Source organism: Solanum pennellii, chromosome 6, assembly GCF_001406875.1.
Source record: "Solanum pennellii chromosome 6, SPENNV200".
Taxonomy (NCBI): domain Eukaryota; kingdom Viridiplantae; phylum Streptophyta; class Magnoliopsida; order Solanales; family Solanaceae; genus Solanum; species Solanum pennellii.
In genome coordinates, this window is record NC_028642.1 from 2,688,806 (window position 1) to 2,708,520 (window position 19,715).

General features: G+C 34.9%; 1 protein-coding gene across 1 annotated transcript; it reads right to left on the minus strand.

Moving 5' to 3' along the window:
• Positions 1–816: 816 nt before the first annotated feature.
• LOC107022009 (myosin-9-like) lies at positions 817–17,858 on the minus strand. The gene is made up of 38 exons (XM_015222709.1): positions 17,724–17,858; positions 15,462–15,605; positions 15,222–15,367; positions 14,984–15,140; positions 14,070–14,128; positions 13,809–13,968; positions 13,555–13,704; positions 13,338–13,474; positions 13,104–13,250; positions 12,913–13,014; positions 12,772–12,829; positions 12,589–12,690; positions 11,673–11,710; positions 11,398–11,524; positions 11,105–11,284; positions 10,835–10,966; positions 10,647–10,756; positions 10,461–10,521; positions 9,657–9,834; positions 8,665–8,870; positions 8,463–8,582; positions 7,759–7,857; positions 7,340–7,561; positions 7,042–7,181; positions 5,930–6,044; positions 5,825–5,854; positions 5,492–5,743; positions 5,238–5,393; positions 4,957–5,163; positions 4,702–4,848; positions 3,015–3,085; positions 2,820–2,919; positions 2,686–2,742; positions 2,278–2,334; positions 2,111–2,191; positions 1,717–1,799; positions 1,414–1,603; positions 817–1,098 (listed from the first exon to the last, which is right to left on the minus strand). Exons 1-37 carry the CDS (start codon positions 17,856–17,858, stop codon positions 1,480–1,482), a joined length of 4,590 nt encoding a protein of 1,529 aa, XP_015078195.1. The 3' UTR covers positions 817–1,098; positions 1,414–1,479.
• Positions 17,859–19,715: the final 1,857 nt, after the last annotated feature.

A 19,715-nucleotide genomic window follows, 5' to 3' on the forward strand; every position in this document is an offset into this window, starting at 1 on the left:
AAGATAAATGGTAAAATAGTATTTTGAAATATTATGTAAATATATAATTGGAAAAAGAAATTAAGAAACAATGGGAACACACCAAATTGGTTGTTCCATAAAATAAGGGTTTTCATTGTTACGTAACAACGCAATTTAACAATACAATACAATATATTTTAAGTAACAATCAAAACAATATTGTAGGTATAGTAACGATACAATACAATACAATTGATAACAATGATCTAAACATAGTGTAAGAGGTTGCAAAAACTCCTTAAGGTTGTGTTGAAGCCTCGTCGGGCTAATATTATAATTCATTTTTTTCCTTCCTTTTAATCATTAACATCCCTTTATGAAAATTTTGCGTTCGCCACTCAACAAGGAATATGAAAAATATTGTGTAATAATAATTGAGACTATTTAGGTTTATTGCGGGTTTCAATTATTACTAATGTTACATGAGTTTCAGTTATTACTATGTTACGTGGATTTTATTTCAATGAACATAAACTTTATGAGATTTTTTTTAACCCATCTAATGAATTGTTTATGTAGAGGAAATGAAGGGAAAAAAATAAAACAAAATAGATAATTATTAATATCGACCATAGAGAGGTGTCACAACTCATATCACCTTTTCTATTTTCAGCTTTATTATTTATGTATATATAGATTGGAAGATGAACAAAACAAAAAAAAGAATCTCGAATATAGTTCAACAATATAAAATTAATACAAATAATACACATTCAAGAGACTTTATGGTGATTGATTCATGTACTAATATGATTATTTACTATTTAATTTATTAAACAATCTATAACATTTATATTTAATGTAGGAATAAAACTGTAATCTAACTTTTACCTAAAAATTTTCCTGACTTTTATGTTGATCAGTACAAACAAAAGGAGGTTCTTGCATTATGGCTAGATTCCTCTTACCACTATAGAGCATGACAAAGTTGGTACAAGTATATATTTTTCAAAAATTGCTCAACTATATGTATAACTGTCCATTGCTGCATCATAGTATGCCCCAATGGTTGAACGCGATTTTCTGGCGCTGTCTCCTCCGTCTGGGAGTGCAGTTTACTGACTGTTCAGTTGATACCTGGAAAAGAATTGGAGTCAGACAGACAAAGATGAGTCATGTACCAAATAGAAACCCCTCCTTTTTCGAAAAAAAATGTAGTTACAGAGGGAAGAAGCTCTAGTAGAACAAATTCAATCGGTTTAAAACCAAACGATGAAGCTAGAAATCTAAACTGAGGCACTTGTATAATATCAAAAAAAGTGATCTGGTTCAGCATATATCTTCAAATATGCAATCATCTAGAAAGATATACACACACATTTCCATTTGTAGCTGAGATGAGTCAACATTGCTTGAACATTGTATGAGCTTGATTAATGCAGTCATACGCACCTCGATGCTCACACAAATCAAAGGTGTGTCTGCAAGTTCCTAGCACTGAATTCTGATTAAGGGCCATTAGTCTGCACGTGGCAATAAGAAACTGAAGCCTGAGTTTTCTCGAATAAGTGGGGGTGGTTCAATGTCTGCAATATCAATCTGATCCATTGATTTTGACAGGTCATCAATTGAGAATGGTATGCTGCAACCATGATCAACAAGGGCGATCAGTGATAAGTGAAAGTACATTCTAAGGAAGTGGTGCACAAAAAAAAGGTAATGGCAAGTTTAGGATAATGGAATTGTATATCCAACCTCGAATCATCGTCAAGCAAAAAAGAATTGCTGACTGCATTGTTAGAGTCTTCAGTCATTAATACACGCATATTGGCTATAACCTGTCAAATAATCGATAAACTCTACTCATTACATGCCAGCAGATGAAAAAAGTAAAGAGTGTTTTGGGCAGATCAAAGATGCAGGAGACGGTGTTCTAAGTTGTATAAGCCACTCCCAGCAAGAAATAATGAATTCATGCTGTAGTGAAGCAGGGATTGAGGACATACTATTGAAAAATTGTTGTATCTAACTTGAGAATGGCCATAAAATCAATATGCACTATATGAAACAAAGGAACATCAAAATTATAGATTATCTGGTATCAAAATAACATCTAGAACTTTTTTTCTGGACAAAAGTTAAGGCTTACATCTGATGAAAGGCTATGTGTGCCATATTTGTCGTCCCAATACATTGTACTAATTCTGTAAAGTTGTTGAATGCTAAGCACCTGTTCATGATTTACAACTTTAATGAAAATGATAACGAATGGGCTCAAGAGATAGTATTTGGAATATGTAGTAGTCCAGTACTTACAGGACATAGATCATGGCTTATTTCATCCAATGTCTTCTTTGGCTTCTGGTGTATGACCTATTATAGTCCAAAAGGAGCACAATTAAGGATCACTTATGATAAAATATGGACAAAGCTCATTCCAAATACTTTGGAACTACAGTTTTTAGGTTTGTGTACTCAAATTCTGTGACACACAATCATTCATGATTATATTGCTTAGGAATAATAAGTATGAAAAGAGATCTTGTTTAACATGGCAAGGACAGAAATTTGCAATTTTAATTTCCTCCTATTTTATATTTGTAGGCAAAATGTTGCTGTTGTTTCTTTTCCTGAAAAATATGCACTAGAGGAAGTGTCCTTTGCCTTTACTTTTCAGTATAGATATTCAGTTGTATGTTTAATCCAAATTACAAGATGCATTACCAAGAATCCAATTGCCTGTCTTATATGCTTGAGCTCCTCCCAAGCTAATCCTGTATACTGAACAAGCTCCCTTCATCAGTGAAAACAAAAGACACGGTGAATAGTGTGTAACAAGTGGCAGGAGACCAAGGTACCTCATCAGTTGCTTTGTAGCACCAGTGCTCCAGTTCCGCCAAGCCAGTTTTAACATATTCACCGTTGCTAAATGAACAGCATTCTCTTCTCAGCAAAAGGCTACAGTAAGGAGGCACAAATAAAGAAAATAGGGTTAATTATATAGCTGAATCTTGAAGCTATAAGAATAATATGAGATTCCCTCGACAACAGACCTGTTAAATAATTGGACATTGATGAAAGAAAAGACTTGTGTAAATACTTTGCGCACGAGAAATGGAGGCACCTGAAAAACAAGAGAGAAAATAAACCTTCTACCACGAGGAACCAATATACACTTCTTTTCATAAATTTATGACTTAATTATCTTGAGACTGTTCTGCCTCAATGCATCAATTACTCAACAGACGATCACAATCTTCAGAAAAGTTGGGCCGTTCTTCCTTCAGCTTAAATATATTACTTATATTACACAAAAGTAGCTTTTTATTAACTACTATGCTAAACATTGTACTGACTGCCTGTCAATATGATTAGAGTTCCATAAGATCTTTCACTATAGAGCAAAGCAGTAATCTGTCAAATTAGCTATATTTTGAAAAGATAACTAGTAACCACAGGTGAGTTGAATCAAGTTATAAATTGCATCTCATATCCTATATCATATTAGCCCTTTTGATAAGAATATGATGAGAGCTACCCAACACCATTGCTTCACGAAATCTTTTAAGTTGGACTGCAGAGGATAGTGGAGCTCCGGATTTGTGTAGTTTCAATTCAACCGACAAGAACTAGGAGAGCAAGAAGTTCGAGCATTTTCACTATTTCTACTAGTAATCTGAGTAAGATCAGAGCAGATCAGCTATACATATACCAAAGTAAGGATCATAAATTCCAAAATTTGTCTGCAAAACCACTTCAGTCCTATTGTTATAGCTACTTTTGGTTCTGATTTCTTTCTCTTCTTTGTCCTGTTCACTCAAGTCCAATATTCAGATGGGAAAATATCAGATACCATTCACATCACTTTTATAAACTTCTTAAAGTAAAACCACATGAACCTAAGAACTCCACCATGATAGTTTTCCTAGACTTTTTTGCTAGTAGGAGCCACATCTCTAGCAAGTGTCAAAATGTCTCTAATTCTCCCTCCATCCACTTTTACTTGTTCAGTTTGGAAAACCAAGAGATAATTTTCATTTTATACCCATTTTACTTTTCTTATCAAGTACAATTCATCTTCCAACTTATAATAATTAGAGGTGATATATTAAAATTACCCTTTTGTTTATTGCTTCTTAAGGGTGTCGCAAATCAAACATAAACAAGTAAACATGGATGGGGGAGTATAAAGATATAGGTGGATATTGGAGCTCAAGAACAATAACAACTTCCACAGTACTGCACACTAGCTTTTTCATTGGATTTGGGAGCAAAAGATGATATATGTTATAGTTCAGGTATTAGCAAGATATTGTGGAAAGTTCCTAAAAAAGCTGTGTAAATCTTTCACTACTGTGTGAGTTATTCCTTCCACCTATATGAAGGATGCTCTGCTTGTTGGTGAAAAGAAGGGTAGAGAAAAAGCAAAATCCATCAAAAGACAAGACATGCTCCAGAAAGGACTATGTGAAGATGTGTATCCACAAGAGAAGAAAGTTATATTTATTTTGCTAAACTAGAGCAGAAGAGTAATTGGAAAAGATGATATATAATCATTAGATCATTTCATGGGTTGATGATATCAACACATTTTATTCATATATAGGTTAAACAGCAAGTTATCTTTCATATCATGCAAAAGACTATTAATTCACCTTCCAAGTTCAAAACAAGTAAATGGGAGGAACAAAGAAAAGACAGCATGAAAAAAAAGAAGCAATGTGTTTCTGAGACTCTTACATGATTGGCTTTCAATAAGTTCAAAAAGTTAGCAAGGCTCTTGACAATTCCTTGCCAGTGAGCAACCAAAATTTCCTGAGCAGCAGCATTTGCAAGTGTACGTGCTGTTGCCCCTTTAAGTAAACTTGCTCTGGATATTCTTGGTGCCTAAACCATAGATTGAAGCATGTAAAAAGGCTTTAGTACACCTAGAATCGAATGATCTCTACTATTTCAAAACAAATATTTAGATTGGTCTATGACAATATCTTGAACCTGAATGCACAACCCCAGCAGAGGAGAAATCTCTTTCTTAAGATTATCACGGATCATTCCATAAATCTTTTCTACATATGCTGTTAGCTGCTGTTTAAACAACAAAGCAGGATATTTGGCCTCAACTTGGCGTAAGTTATCCACTCCACCGGCCGACTCACCATCAATGAGAGAAAGATTGACACCTTGAGGGGTTCCACGAAAGCTCTATAAATTGTTTAATCAGCATCAAGTGCGATAAATATATGATAAATATCAATGTTGAAATGGAAAATTTTCACCTGTGTCATTCTCCCAAATAGAGTGGCTGAAGATGATCGCCTGTGCTGTGGGGTCATCCCAGCAGCACCACCAGCTTTTAATGTACGTTGCAGCAGCAGCAATAGAGTGGATGCATTGGATAGCCAATAGGCTAACATATCATTGTTGTCCTGAGTCTACAATGTTGAAAAACTAGTTTTTAAGTGAAAAAGAGGCATTTATTTATTGATCTGCATCATTCGCAGTGAAATTGTATAACTATATTAATTCTGACCTCAATAGCTTGGCCAATGGTTTGTATTACCCTGTCAAAGATACTGGTTCTCTCTACTTCAAATGATCGCCACTGCCTAAGGCACTTGTAGATAATGCAGGCAGCAACAGGTCGGCCTTTAGAGAAGCCAAGGTGCTGTGCAATACACCGGATGATCAAGTCCTGATACTCCTGTTGTTTATCATTAAGTGATTTCTGTGGTCTTCCCTCCACCTCAGCACTCTCCCTTGAAAATGAAGTGCTATGCAGATCCTTTAAAAAAACAATTGTTAGTCAACCAACAAAAGAGGTCAGAAATATACTAGACAACTAATATGCAAGCCCTTGACTTACTACGCTATTCCTTGTGCTGCTCTCAGTCCTCTGCCAATATCATAGAACAGGGAAAAATTAGTCATAGATTTAACATCCAATATGAGCAAAGGTTTTCAGCATTACCTGAATACTTGATCTTGACCGTCCCGACAGCAATTTATTGTTCTGTGCCATTGTCAGAGCCTGCTGGCGAAGTACTTTATTTTCCGACTCTATGTTGGTGAGCTTTTCTTCGAGCCTATTGGTAAGACGAACAAATATTTTCATCAACTAAATCCTGAAATAATCCAAGGTACTCCTAGATATCCATTTTATATAGTACAAAGATATAACTGAAGGACAAGAGTTGGTCTATTCTTTAATTTTAATTGCAATATTCCAAACAAGTATTCAAACCAGGTATAGATCCAGAGCTATCCTTTCATCTACATTAGTTAGAGGTGACTATGACAAGCATTAGTCACTAAAAGAGGACCATTAACTTATGGATCCTCCTGAGCACAGCTTCAGCAATTTTTCTTCAAGTCATAGGACAAATTAAACTGGTGTGTGGACATCTATATAAAAAAACTAAATGTATGAACATCTCATCTAAAGGCTTGAACTGAGAGAGGATATACATTTATTTATTCATATCGTTTGAAGCACTCCCCCCACATGTGAGCCCCTTTTGTTTTGGGCTCTCAAGCAAGTAGAAATATTTTGTTGATGGATGGTGATGGAGCTTGAAGCCACGTCCTCTGCCTGCATTGATACCGTGTGATATTGTATGAAATGAATGCTCTAACTTAAGATATTAGAGAGGGGATACTTAAGTAGGCATAGTTAGCTATTATAGTATGTCAAACTTCTTGGTAAAGCCTCTATGACTGTCACTTATCATGAATCATACCAGCTAATTTGACTGATAACATACCCTCCCTATCATGAAAGAGGTAGAACAACAACTTGGTATTTTATTCAGGACACTACTCTCGAGTTTGAATCTTAGCTTCAGATCAATTAGAAGAATAAACAGAAGGATATTCCCCCTCCACAAGTAGATTTTGAAAAATGAAATTTGTTACTTGCCATGAATGAGCCAGCATTTGTTAGTGCCGGTCATGGCCCTTTGCTGGGTTGTGACAATTCTGTATTTTAGTTATTTCTTTTGGATTCTTGAACAAAAGGTTGGTGATCTCAATTTTTACAGTAGATAAGGAGTAAAACAGGTATCAATTTATTTGAGTAGCTACCTGCTCATTGATTCCTGATATTGTTGAACTTTTTTTTCAGTTTCTTCCAACTTCTTGTGCTTTTCTTCACTTGATTCTTGCGATTCAGCACGTTTCTTTTCTATCTCATCAGCACGTTGCTTTTCAGATTGCAATAACACCTATATAAAGGTATCAGCATGAAACTATCAACCATATGTTAGTGGAAAAAAGATGGAACTTACACACAAATTCTGTATTCTTCTTTCCTTTGTTCTTTAATGGGGGAACATCAGGTTGGGAGCACTTAGAGTTTACTCTACGAGTTCAGTGTCGGTACCTTTAAATTTTCCACTTCTGCATTTAAAGCATCAATCTTTTCTGTATCTTCAACAAGAACCGGCTTCTCTTCCACGATAGAGGTTGCTTCTTCAATTGCTTTCTGAGCAGTCTCACGTTCCTTGATGAGCAGTGCATTCGTTCGATCCACTTTGCTCTGCGCATCTTCCAAGGTATTCTTCAGCTTTGCTATTTCCTGGCTCTTTGCCTCTTCCAAGTCCGTCTGTGAAATAATGCATCAAACAGTGTTTCTTTCTCAAAATGGACAACTTATCATAATCCACAAGGTCAAAAGTGGCAATTATATTTAGCTTTCAAGTAATATCTTGTTCCCCACTGATTTTCAGATTAATTCTCCTCTTGCTTTATGTATCTTGCAGGAAAAGGAAATGCGAGATTGGCTTAATTCAAGTGTATTACCCTTAGACGTTTCTCCAACTGCAGACGCCATGTAAGTTCTTCAACCTGTTTTTCAAGCTTATCCTTTGCTTCTTTTAGTGCACCTGTTTCTCTTGAAGCCTGAAGATATTGGAAATGTGTGTTATAGATCCAAAAGCGATGAGAATATTAGCAATAGACTGTTAGATATGGATAGACCAAAAATAAGAATTCTATTGTATCAATAGCAAACGACAAATCTGTTACAAAACAAGGGATACTATATGGACAACCACAATATGTGAAACAAGAAGGTTTAAATCTGTAATTAGACAAAGGACTTCTGAGTTCATCACTCATCGACATGTGTATTCATTGTTAATTACATGTAGACTGCATGCTTTTGATTTGACTTCCAATGTTCAGAAGATTAAATTGCTGATACTGTTTTTATTGCTTTGCTCGAGAATCCTAACCACGCCTGATGGGTTTTACCAACAGGAAGCTTCATAATGCTCATTTCTTTCCGGTAAAGGTTCAGAGAAGCAATTAAGTGATCCATCATGCTGCAGAATAACTTTAGCCTTTCGTTATGCAAATAACAACAAACAAGGTGAATTATGCACCGTGTAAGTGAAGGCCATAGCTAGCAGATTATTACTTAGGTCAGAGAGCATCATCTCAGTGCAATCAAAGGAAATTGAAAATGTGATACAGGATAGATGGGATAACAGTCCAAAAACTACCATCTTTAGTTTCCGAAGCTCTTTCTTTGCAACCCTTCCCCTCCATCTGCATTGTGTTACTATTGATGCAATTATGAGTTTCTTGTAGTATGAAAAGGCTCTGTGACCATGCCAATGTGCCTGCAAGTAACTTTTCTAGTTAATAGCGAGAACAAAAAGACTTGGTCAATCCTCTGAATCAATAGAAAACAAGTAAACAAACTTGTATAATAATTGCTGCTTTGGTTTGTCTTTTATATCTGAATTCCTTTCTTGCAGCTGTCGCTCGAATTCCTGTCTGAAGAGCAATGACATTGATTTTGAGTCCTGTGTAGGACTTTCGGGCCAAGTGTCCACGCAATTTTGTCTGGATTTTGATAGAAGCAGCTTCTTTTTTCATGTTGTCGAACACTTTGCAAGCAAGCCTTCCTGTTGACCATCACAAAGCGAGAACACAGAATTTGGTAGATATTATCAAAATAGTAGTAATCGCTTTAATATTGAAAGCTGCCAAATGCATCTTGTCAACATTGTTTCCTTATTATGGAACTCAGCAACTTGTAAGTCAAAACTATAAGAGCCCTTCAACAAGGAATATGAAAGAAAACCGTGTGCCATAATTTATGGTTGTATAAACTCTCTGAAGGGTGAAACAACAGATGTCGAAAAGGTATTGATACAGAAAAGAAGGTTCACATCTTTCATTAAAAACAACAACAACAAACCCAGCATAATTTAGCAAGTGCGGGTTTGGGGAGGGTAGTGTGTACACAGACCTTACCCTACCTTGTGAAGATAGAGGTTGTTCCTATAGACCCTCAACTCAAAGAACGAAGAGAAAGAGGCAGTAGCAACAAGCAAAAATAACAAGAAGATAACAGGATAACCGAGGCTAAAAATACATGTAGTAATAGAAATCTAAGAATAAGATTATACAAGAATAACTAATACCATGGGAACAGTGTTATCAAAGGCGCGCTTAAGCCCTGAAGCGAGGCTCAAAACGGGTTGAGCGCTTTGCCTCGCTTTATGTGCGCTTCAGTGTCGTCATCAAGGTTCTAAGGCAAACATTTCCATGCCAATGAGCCTCATATGAAGCAGTGACACTAAATAAATTGCAATAATCCTTGCTCATTGCGTAAAACATCTAGAACATACAAAACAGAGTCCCCAAGTTGAATAGTTGATCGAGAAAAAATATATAAATAGACAAACCTCGACATGAGGATTGTAAGCAAATTGCAGCCTTCTGCAATGCAAGAAAGTATTTCCTAGTGATATGAGTTCTAATTTTCCTTTGAATTGTCTTAGCTGCTGTGGCTAGTTTCAGTGCTCTGCGTGCATCCAGCTCAGCCATCTGACCAGCTCTGAGAAAAACTTTCGTTTTCCCAATCTGCAAGACCATTTGTCCGACAAAATCATTGATTCATAAATTTGGGACCTCATGTTACGCTGAATTGAAGAGTGCATCAACCTTAAGAATGCTGCATGTAAAATGTATGACAATGTTGTGGAGAACTACTACAAGCAAATGAACCAATTTTAACCATGTGAACAGTGGATATTAATATCCTAGCCCTCAGCATATTTTTAGAAAACAATAGTAAGCAATGCCCGCCTACATGCCAGCAATCCATAAAAAAGTGGACATAAAACTGTTGAAGACAACAGACAAATTAACCATGGTTTAGAATTATGCCTGACTTTTCAAAAATAAGAATATGATTTTCTATCCTTAAAGTGAAAAAAGACAGCAACGAAAACCTAGTTCCTTGCTTGAAATTGCTCGGTCAACCTGAGATCACACCTTGCAAAATAGGTATAACAGAGATGTTTTAAGAGATGAGCCATATCAACCAGTTGAAATAGGTTCTAATACATTGATTTTCTACTAAAATTATGGGAAAGTGTTAGACGAGAAAGAGATACATCAAATTGAAAAATGTAGAACTATAGATTGTGACGTCAAATAAGTATAAAATCAGCTTTGGGGATAAGCAAAGCAAAACGTCAACTAACCTGAGCCCCAGCAAGCCCCATTTTCTCCAGAATCTTTTTGCACGCAACTTTTTCATCGGCACTGTCCACAAGAAGGTCAAATCGAGATAGCATGTCAGTTCGTCATCAAAAAGTCAAGCATCCATAAATTAAAGTGCTTTTGAAAACATAAAGTTGTTGGATTAGGCACACAAAACCAGTACTTACTTCCCTTCCAAGACCTCTGGAGCAAGAAGCCCAAATCGGTTAAGAAACTCAAAGAATGTCTTACGGGTAGGGTAGCCAGCACAACTAATTCTAATTGCTTCTAGAACACCCTGAGAACAACAAAATCTAAGCATATGGTTCGAGAGTACAAACAAAATCTTCATCTGAAAATGTCAAATTTTACTCACACCACAACGCAGTTGCTGCAAAATATTAACATTCTCAAAAATTGCAGGTTTTAATTGATTGTTAGGCTTCACGCATCTGATATAATGAGGTTCCGTAGAATTCAGAGTTTCCATCAATGATGTAAGTTGTAACTGCACCAGTTTAATCAGAACATCAGACTTTCACATTCTTTTAAAGCAGTAAGGACTTGGCAATCCTGTTAGTGCTAAGATGAAAAATATTCTCAGTTCTCCAAAATCTGTCAAAAGTATATGCAAGTCAGTAACTACCTTAAAACGAGAACCGATGGATGAGAACTTTGACGACTTGGCTGATTTGGTTGTCTCCTCAGCAACAGGAGGGAAGAGGCCAGCTACAAATGAGCATTTGGAAGCACTTAACAAATCTTGATGCTCAGGAACAACATAGTCTTTGTTCTTATCCAAAAACAGATCAGACTGGTATAGAACCTGAACAGAAAGTAAGGGTTTAAGACACCAAAAAAATGACCTTTACTGTTAGTAATACCTGTATCTAACACAAGAACATTTGACTGAACAGCTTACTCGATGAAACTGTTTACCTCTCCAGCATAATGAGCAATGGTAAAATCAGTGCGAGACAGTTTTGGTTTGATAAATCGTTTGTGGACCTTGAATGTCTGATAAAGCTTCTGAGAGAATGTTTCATGAGTTGACTTGGGGAACATACTGGAAGAGTCCATATCAAAGAGAATATCAATTAAATTATTCCTTGCCAAGATAGAAGCATATACAACACAGAGACATTAAATGCAGGGAATCAATGCACATAGCAGTATAACATTCATACATACAGATGAAATGCTATACATCTTACCAGGCTTCATCAAGAAGAGCAATGATACCTCCAGGTTTCTGCAAAAGCAATACAAATCAGCTTACAACTGGTGCAGTACAACAAAATTGGTAGGCTCTTTTAAGTGGAAAGTGATGAACAAGGGAATCAGTAAATGCTGAGAAACGGTGTCTTTGCAGAAATCTATTGCACCGATAACTTTTAGTAATTTCCAATACAATAGTTGAATCTATTTGGACCTGATAGTGCTGTTTTCCTAAATAGAAAAACAGATTTTATTACACAAACAAATAAAGAAGTCCACTAGAAAACCAAAGATAATGGATTAATACAAGAAAGAAAAATAAAAACTTATTAAATTAAAAGAGAACACCATGATAAAAGGACTAAAAAGATCTAACAAAATCAATCAGTAAAATTAAAATAAAATGAAATGAGATGAATTTCTCTTTCAAAAATTCGAGTAACATCAATTGAATAATTTCTAGTGATTTTATTTCATACGAACAAATTTATTTGGAAGCTACCTGTGTCTATAACTGTCAAACTAAGACCAATTTGATCTTTCTACAATTTGACAAGAATATATTTGGCATCATACATTTTTAAAAAAACGCAAAAAGAAATCAAAGAAAAAAAGACTTGATTTGCAGAAGAAAAATCTATATCAATGTCTTCAACAGAACTCTTTCCAGTTAAAGCAACTTATTTGGGTTTTAGATAGATCAATTTTGATCATTGTCAGTTATGTGCACGACACATGCAATGCAAATTAGTATTAGAAAGTCAGAATCCAAGAAAATTCTGATCAACACTCACTAAACAAGTCTCCTTGTCTGGTTACTTTTGTAGTAGACACATGACAAGTAGAATGCAGAGAAACAGAAATGGATGTACATATTGAGGAGCACTTCTCTGCTAAACTAAATGAGGAAACCTTTTCAATAAGATCCAGAACATCCTTGTTATCCACAAATTCTATGTAGCTCCAATCGATCTCTTCTCTAGTGTATTCCTCCTGCTCCATCTTGAACACGTGCTGGAAAACAAATATACCCTAGTTCAGTTTTTGGCTTAGAAGATATTGACAGAAATTCTCTAAAATTTCAACTACAAATACCTGGTTAAAGTGTTGCTGCAGCTTCTCATTTGTGAAATTAATGCAGAATTGTTCAAAACTGGTACACAAAAGTCAAAAGAGTCAAATGTCGAAACACCACATTCAACAATATCCTGTGTACTCCAATGATTTGACTCCTACCTATTAGTTTTAAAACTTTCAAAACCATAAATGTCAAGAACACCAATAAGAGATTTTGAGTTCGGATCTTGACCAATTGAGTTATTTATTTTGTCCACCAACCTGTAAGCAGTTGAAAACTGTGCATCTTAGTGTCAAATAATCAGTAACAAACCACATCAAACGATCTGGTTGAGAAAATAGAATCATACCAGTCAAACAAGCGAGAATATAATGTTTTAGCAAGCCCATCTCTACTAACTGTTGCAGCATCAGGATCAAGACTTCTCTTTATTACTTCTTCAGGTGTGACCATTACACGTTTCAATAGTGCATCTTCCAAATCCTTAAGATCACACCTGATATAAGAATTGAATCACATCAAACTCTCATCAACAAAGAACAAATTAAGAGAGAGAAGTAAAATTTGAAAGCCAAGAACATACATCAAAAGCTCTGCAACAGTCTGAAGATGGAACTTAGACTTGTCATCTTTTAACACTGATGAATCAATTTCTTTGCCCTTTGCAAACTGAAGATTACCAAGGTGAAGAACGGAAGCCACTACTCTAAAGATTGCTTCCTGAAAAGGAAACGAGTGACTTCTTAGACTCTGAATCAAAATAAAAACTGCAGCACAAACTAAAGGAACCAAGGCATTACCTGCTCTTTCTCACTAATGCCAACAACATCCATGGCCCTCCTTGTTGCCAGATAATCTTGAGCATCACTTACACCTACTAGTTCATAGCAACTCGATTGATTAAGATAGTGAAATGTTTTAGGATCCCCCAACTTATACTTTTCAACCTCCTGTTAAGATTAAAAAACTGTCAGAAAGACATCAAGACTATCAAATAAGTTTACATCAAGAGCTGAAAAATATAAAAAAGGAGAGAAGCTTTAAATCCAATTACCTCCTGGGGTGCTGCACATAGAAGGTAGAAACAATGATAGTTGCGTTCAGGATCTGAAACTTGGCAAACACGAGACCTTTCAAGGAGGTAAGTTCTAATAGCTGCACCAGATATTCTTCCATTTTTGTCAAACTGAATCTCCACAAATTTACCAAAACGACTGTAATAACATAAGTATAAGCATTCAGAAGAAAAAATGTATGCCAAAACAACTAAATTAGTCACTTCTTAATTGGATGCATGAGTGGAACAGTATCTCACCTTGAATTGTTATTTCTAACTGTTTTTGCATTGCCAAATGCTTCAAGTACTGGATTTGACTGGAGATAAACCAGAGTTAAAAGAATAACAAAACCAGTAAGAAGGCAGAAGAAAATAACTGACGACCCTTAAGCTTGAAGCTCCCTCATCCCTAATGATTTATACTTTTTAGACATGAAACAGGTTATTTAAGATTATTATATTCAAATAAATAAGAAGGAAAGTACAATGATATATTACATAGAGCACAGTGACCCCTTCACAAGCTTTTTATAAGTCTATAACAAAGCAAAATGCTAACGAATTCATCAGAACCAAGAATGATCTCTTTTGAATGCCCTTCAGAAAATCTTTATTGATCTTACTAGGTCATTTTGTTCAGAACTTTCTCAGACATCTAGTCTATACCATTATTTTGTAATAGTTAATCTATAAAAGTAATAAAAATCATTGTATTTAACATAATAACAGTAATAGGTTACCTTTCTCAAGAATTTTGCACATTACAGTAAAGATTCTCACTTCAATTAGTTTCATTTCTTTCATTCTGTCTTAAACTTTGTCCTGTAATGTATCTTATGTTTCATTCATATCCACACATTCAAAACAGAGATGTTCCACGAAATTACCATATTTATTTCTCCATTTTTAGAGCTAATTGAGTAGCACTACCATATTTACTTCATATTTTATCAAATAATGGTCTCATGTCATGTACTTCAGATGTTCAGCACGTAGGAAGTGCCGTAGCAAATGCAGCATTTATGCCACAGAGCTTCAGTATGTAAAAATAACGTAAGTTATGCAGAACTAAAGCCTCAAAAGAAAAATTTGCCAATGGCTAACCTACCCTTGTAAGTTAAAGGGGAAAAAGAGTTTAAACAAGCTCGACTCATCAAGATCATACAGCTTACCTCTAGAACTTGCTGCTCAACAGTTCGACCTTCAGTGCTTCTACGGCCGCCCAAATAAGCAAGGTATTGCATAAGCATTTTAGTAGTTTCAGTTTTACCAGCCCCACTTTCACCGCTGACCAATATTGAATTGCTTTTACCTTCATTTATCATCTGCCTGATTCATTTTATAATCTTAGTAACAATTGTATAGTGTTTGGGGGTAAATCATGGGGAGTGGAAGTTGAAACAGGAGTACCTGTAAGCAGCATCAGCAATAGCGAAGACATGAGGACTTAATTCTCCAAGTGGTGCTCCCTTGTATTGTTCCATCATGTGGCGATCATATAGATGAGGTAACTTTTGGAATGGATTGATGGCAATGAGAATACTTCCAGTATAAGTCTGTCATAATGTCACATTATGATAGAACCACCGATAGATACAACAATTCATTTTTTCATCTCACCAATATACAGAAATTGGACCATAAACTTACATAGATTTCATTGAGTTGATATCTTGAAGCCAAATTCTGCAAGACGCCAGGCTCATGCAAATATGATAACTTGGTCATGTCATCAACTCCACCAGCAGGAGCATCTTCATCTTTGGGATATATGTTTGATAAATTTACTGTGACCTAGATGAGTTGAAAAGTGAAAGATAGGTAAGCAGTTACGAGTGAAGACATTGCCAATTAGAATTGTGTCTGCTGCATTAAAATTTTGTGACAGTGCAACATAAGAAGGAACGAGACTGAGCTTATAATGCATTCTTAAACAAAAAAACAACAGCAACTACTACGCTAAACAAGTTAGGGTCGACTATATGAACCCACACTTCTTCATTTAGGCTCAATTCACATTATCATCTTCATACTAAATAAAATGAAGTATAAATAAGTTAATATACAAATAACAACAATAATAATAATATTAAAAGTTTACTAACAAGACTAAAACCTATATCAACAAGTAGGTATCATCTAGGATTTTTTTCTTCCATAGTGCCCTATCTTTAGCGAAGTTTCATTGATACCAAAGATTTGTAGGTCTTTTGAGACAACTTCTTCTGTATGATTTTAGGTATACCGCCCCTTTTACACCTTTACTTACTATAGTTTCATACTTAATAGACTGGTGCATCTGTAGGTCGATACAAGACATGTCCAAACTATCTTAATTAACCTTGTCACACTTTATCCTCAACCTGTGCTACTTGCACCTTCTGGTGAATTTGTTCATTTTTAATCTTGTATAAACGCACATTCATCTTAGCATTTGCATCTTTGCAACACTCATCTTGTGGAAATGTCGGACTTAAAAAGCCCCATATTCACTACCATCTCGCATTGCCAGTCTTACAGGTATTCTATAAAACTTACCTTTCACTTTGGTAGGCATCCTTTATCACATAAAACCAATGGTAGAAAACAAAAGGGAAGAAACTGAGAAAATAGTCCTATATAAGAGGAAAGAAAGGATATAGTAAATACTTCTCACACTCTCCTTATGATGGAAATATAATATAATTTTTCTGAAACTAATATGGAAGTGACATATGTCTTAACCTTACAAACAGAGGAGGATATAGTGAATTAGATACGAGTTGGAAAGACAATTCAAATATATGTCAAATAATCCTACACTCCTCTTGTAATGAAAGCTATGTGAGTGCAGACAATCATAGGTGCAAGGTACTTTACTTACTATATAATATAAATTCTAAACTAATATGGAAGTGATATACACCTTAACCTTACAGAGGCGGGTATAGGCTATAGATGAGAGCTTGTACGAACCCAGTAACTTTGTATTTGACTCTCTATATGCCTCTGCTCACAGAATATGCAACACACTTCATCACCAAGAATACATTCATTTGCAGTTTTGATGATAGCTTTGTCACTCGAAATTCATTTCAAGCCAATTAAATTGAAAAATTTACTGTTGATTGAGATAGAGTGCTAGTCACTAGTCATTCAAAACGCACACGTTCAAAAGATGAAGATAACGGAGATGAGGATGCTCAGATGGATGAATGAGCACACTAGGAAGATAGGATTAGGAACGTGGTTATACAGAACAAGGTGAGAGGTGGCCTCTGTGGCGAACAAGATGAGAATCCAAGATGGTTAGGGCATGTGAAGAGGAGGCATGCAAATGAGGCTGGCTATAGTGCGTTTCAGGAGAGGTAGATGTGGGACAAAGAATAACTTAGGGAGGTAATTAGATAGGTTATGCCACATCTCCAGTTTACTAAGACCCTAGATATGAAGGTGTGGAGGTCGAGGATTAGGTTAGAAGGATTGTAGGTAGCCGAGTTTTGTCATACTTTCATGTGGGAGGCAAGGCGCTCTATTTTTCCGCAGGACCTCCCCTACAGTATCGTAGTATACTATTTAGTATTCACTTCGCGTCTTATTCTTCACTTTTTACTACTACATCACTTCACTTGCTTTTTTTTTAATTTCGCTACGTTGCTATCATTATTTTCCTTTCAATCCTACTTTGATTACATCTTTTTTGAGACTCCGCCGAGAGTCTATCAGAAACATCCTACCCTCTCCAGACCCCAATTGTGGGACTAGACTAGGTATGTAATTGATGTTGAAGAGAGATAAATCAGTTAGCATATATAAATTAGAATCTCATCCTATTGGATTCCATAATACACAGTGAAATTATCACAGGAAAACAAACAAGCAAACTGAAACTGCAAGAATAAAACATTGTTCCATGTAAAAAAGCTAACATACCTTCTTCCCATCAGATGTCTGGACCTGAACATCCTTTCCATTAATCTGTGATACTTGTCCGTCAATCCAAGCAACGGATTGATCCTCAATCCACACATGAGAGCCCACAATGATATTAACTGGAGTGCCCTGCATACAGTTTACCATTCCATCAGATCAGAAAAGTTCACTTTAAAAAACAATTTAGCAAAAAGAAGAGCCATGCAGCTCTATGTTTAAGGTGATTAACAACATACCATCTTTAGTAATTGAAATCAGTTCTTCATCTATAATACATAGATGAGACACAGTAACAAAACTCAATTCGAGAAATTTGATAGAAAACAAATGGCGCAGATCAAGTGTTCGATGAATTGCTTGAGTGAAGCAGATTTGTGAATGAGTGATTGATGGATGTGACATTGTTGGAGAAGAGAAGAGAAGCGAACGCTACGGAATAGGAATTGTTGAATCTTTCTATGAGTGAGTTTTTTTTTCTGTTTGTATATGTGTCCATTCTTGGCGGGAGCACCGGATCCGACCTCAAATTAACTCACTCACACACTATTCCATTTACATCTCTCGTCTCGTATTATTTGTTCACTTTCACTTTTATTAGACTCACAATTGATTTGTATTGTTATTGTTATTTCATATCTTACTTTGCTGATAAAATTATTGCTAAAATTAGCAATATATAGGGCCCGTTTGGCCATAGATTTGAAAAAAATTGACAAATAATGTTTATCCATACAATTTGTCATTACTTGACAAATATTTTTGGCAAATATCCAAAATTTCCAAATACTAGTTAAATCTCATTATTTGGAATCTTTTGAAATTAAAATTTTACTCCAAACTTTTATCCTTTACAAAAGCATTCTCTATAATAGTTGTTTGTGTTGTATTACATAATTTTTTACGTGAACACCAAAGTAGTGATGAAATACTTAGTGAATATTAAATAATGATATGATTGTTGATAGAAATGATGAAAAATTAGCTCAAGGTAACAAAGTCATATATTTTGTCTACTTCACGATGTATGGAATGATGCTTGTTGTACTCACTCGAAATTACCACATTGCTCTAGTGTCATGGACACCATTTGTTATTGTTGTAACGAACATCTAATTGACTTGTAATACAAACTTATAGTTAGTTTTGATAGTTTTTAAAACTTATGGGTATAAATCATATTTTTCTATAATTGTGAAATATATTTCCTAAATCCTATGGCCAAACACATGGTGAAATTTTCACTCAAATAAGTTTTGCCAAGAATGTATGAAAATTTATGGCCAAACGCTAACATAATATTGTATAAGAACGAAAAATAATACAATACATTTAAACAACATACATATTTTATTAGAATAAAAATTTATCCGTATTAGGTGTTTAATTTACACCCAATTAATGCAATTTTTATTATTATGTGATTTAATAAAGCAAAACACATGTTAATTAATTAAGGTAAAGAGTAAAATTAAAAAAAATATATATACATTGATATGCTAAGATGAACAAGTAAAAGTGAAATATTTTTTTTTCTTCATATAATTAAGTAAAAGTGACCGAATACGCTATTATACACATTTTTAAAAAGTAATAAAATACATAAATTATCTCCTAAATTTATTTTAAAAAAATTAATTGCACATTTTCATATCTTGGATAACCTAGTATTCATTATTTTTATTCAAAGTGGTATTAATACACCCTTCCTAAGTGATGAGAAAGAGATTTTAAGTATATGATAACTTATTTTTCTCTTTATATATGATAAGTGATATGTAAAATTAAACAAATTGGAAAAAAAATAACTTATCTGAAATTAACAAATATTAAAAATTAATTAGAATTTGAATAACTGTTTAGTGCTAATACAATACATTGCCTAAAAGTTAGTTGTACCCAAAAAAAAATCCAATAATAAACGTGTAAACTGTTGTCTTTGACCTCCCAAAAGATGGGAGAAGTCAGTATTAACATGGCACGTATAATATTCGT

Excerpts from the sequence above, each read along its gene's own strand:
- LOC107022009 (XM_015222709.1), bottom strand. The coding sequence starts at position 17,858 with ATGCAGGGCACTCCAGTTAATATCATTGTGGGCTCTCATGTGTGGATT. Across the intron at positions 5,855-5,929 it reads GGTCAAGATCAAGTATTCAG|AGGACTGAGAGCAGCACAAG; the intron begins GTAATGCTGAAA and ends TGATATTGGCAG. Across the intron at positions 5,744-5,824 it reads GCAGCACAAGGAATAGCGTA|GATCTGCATAGCACTTCATT; the intron begins GTAAGTCAAGGG and ends GTTTTTTTAAAG.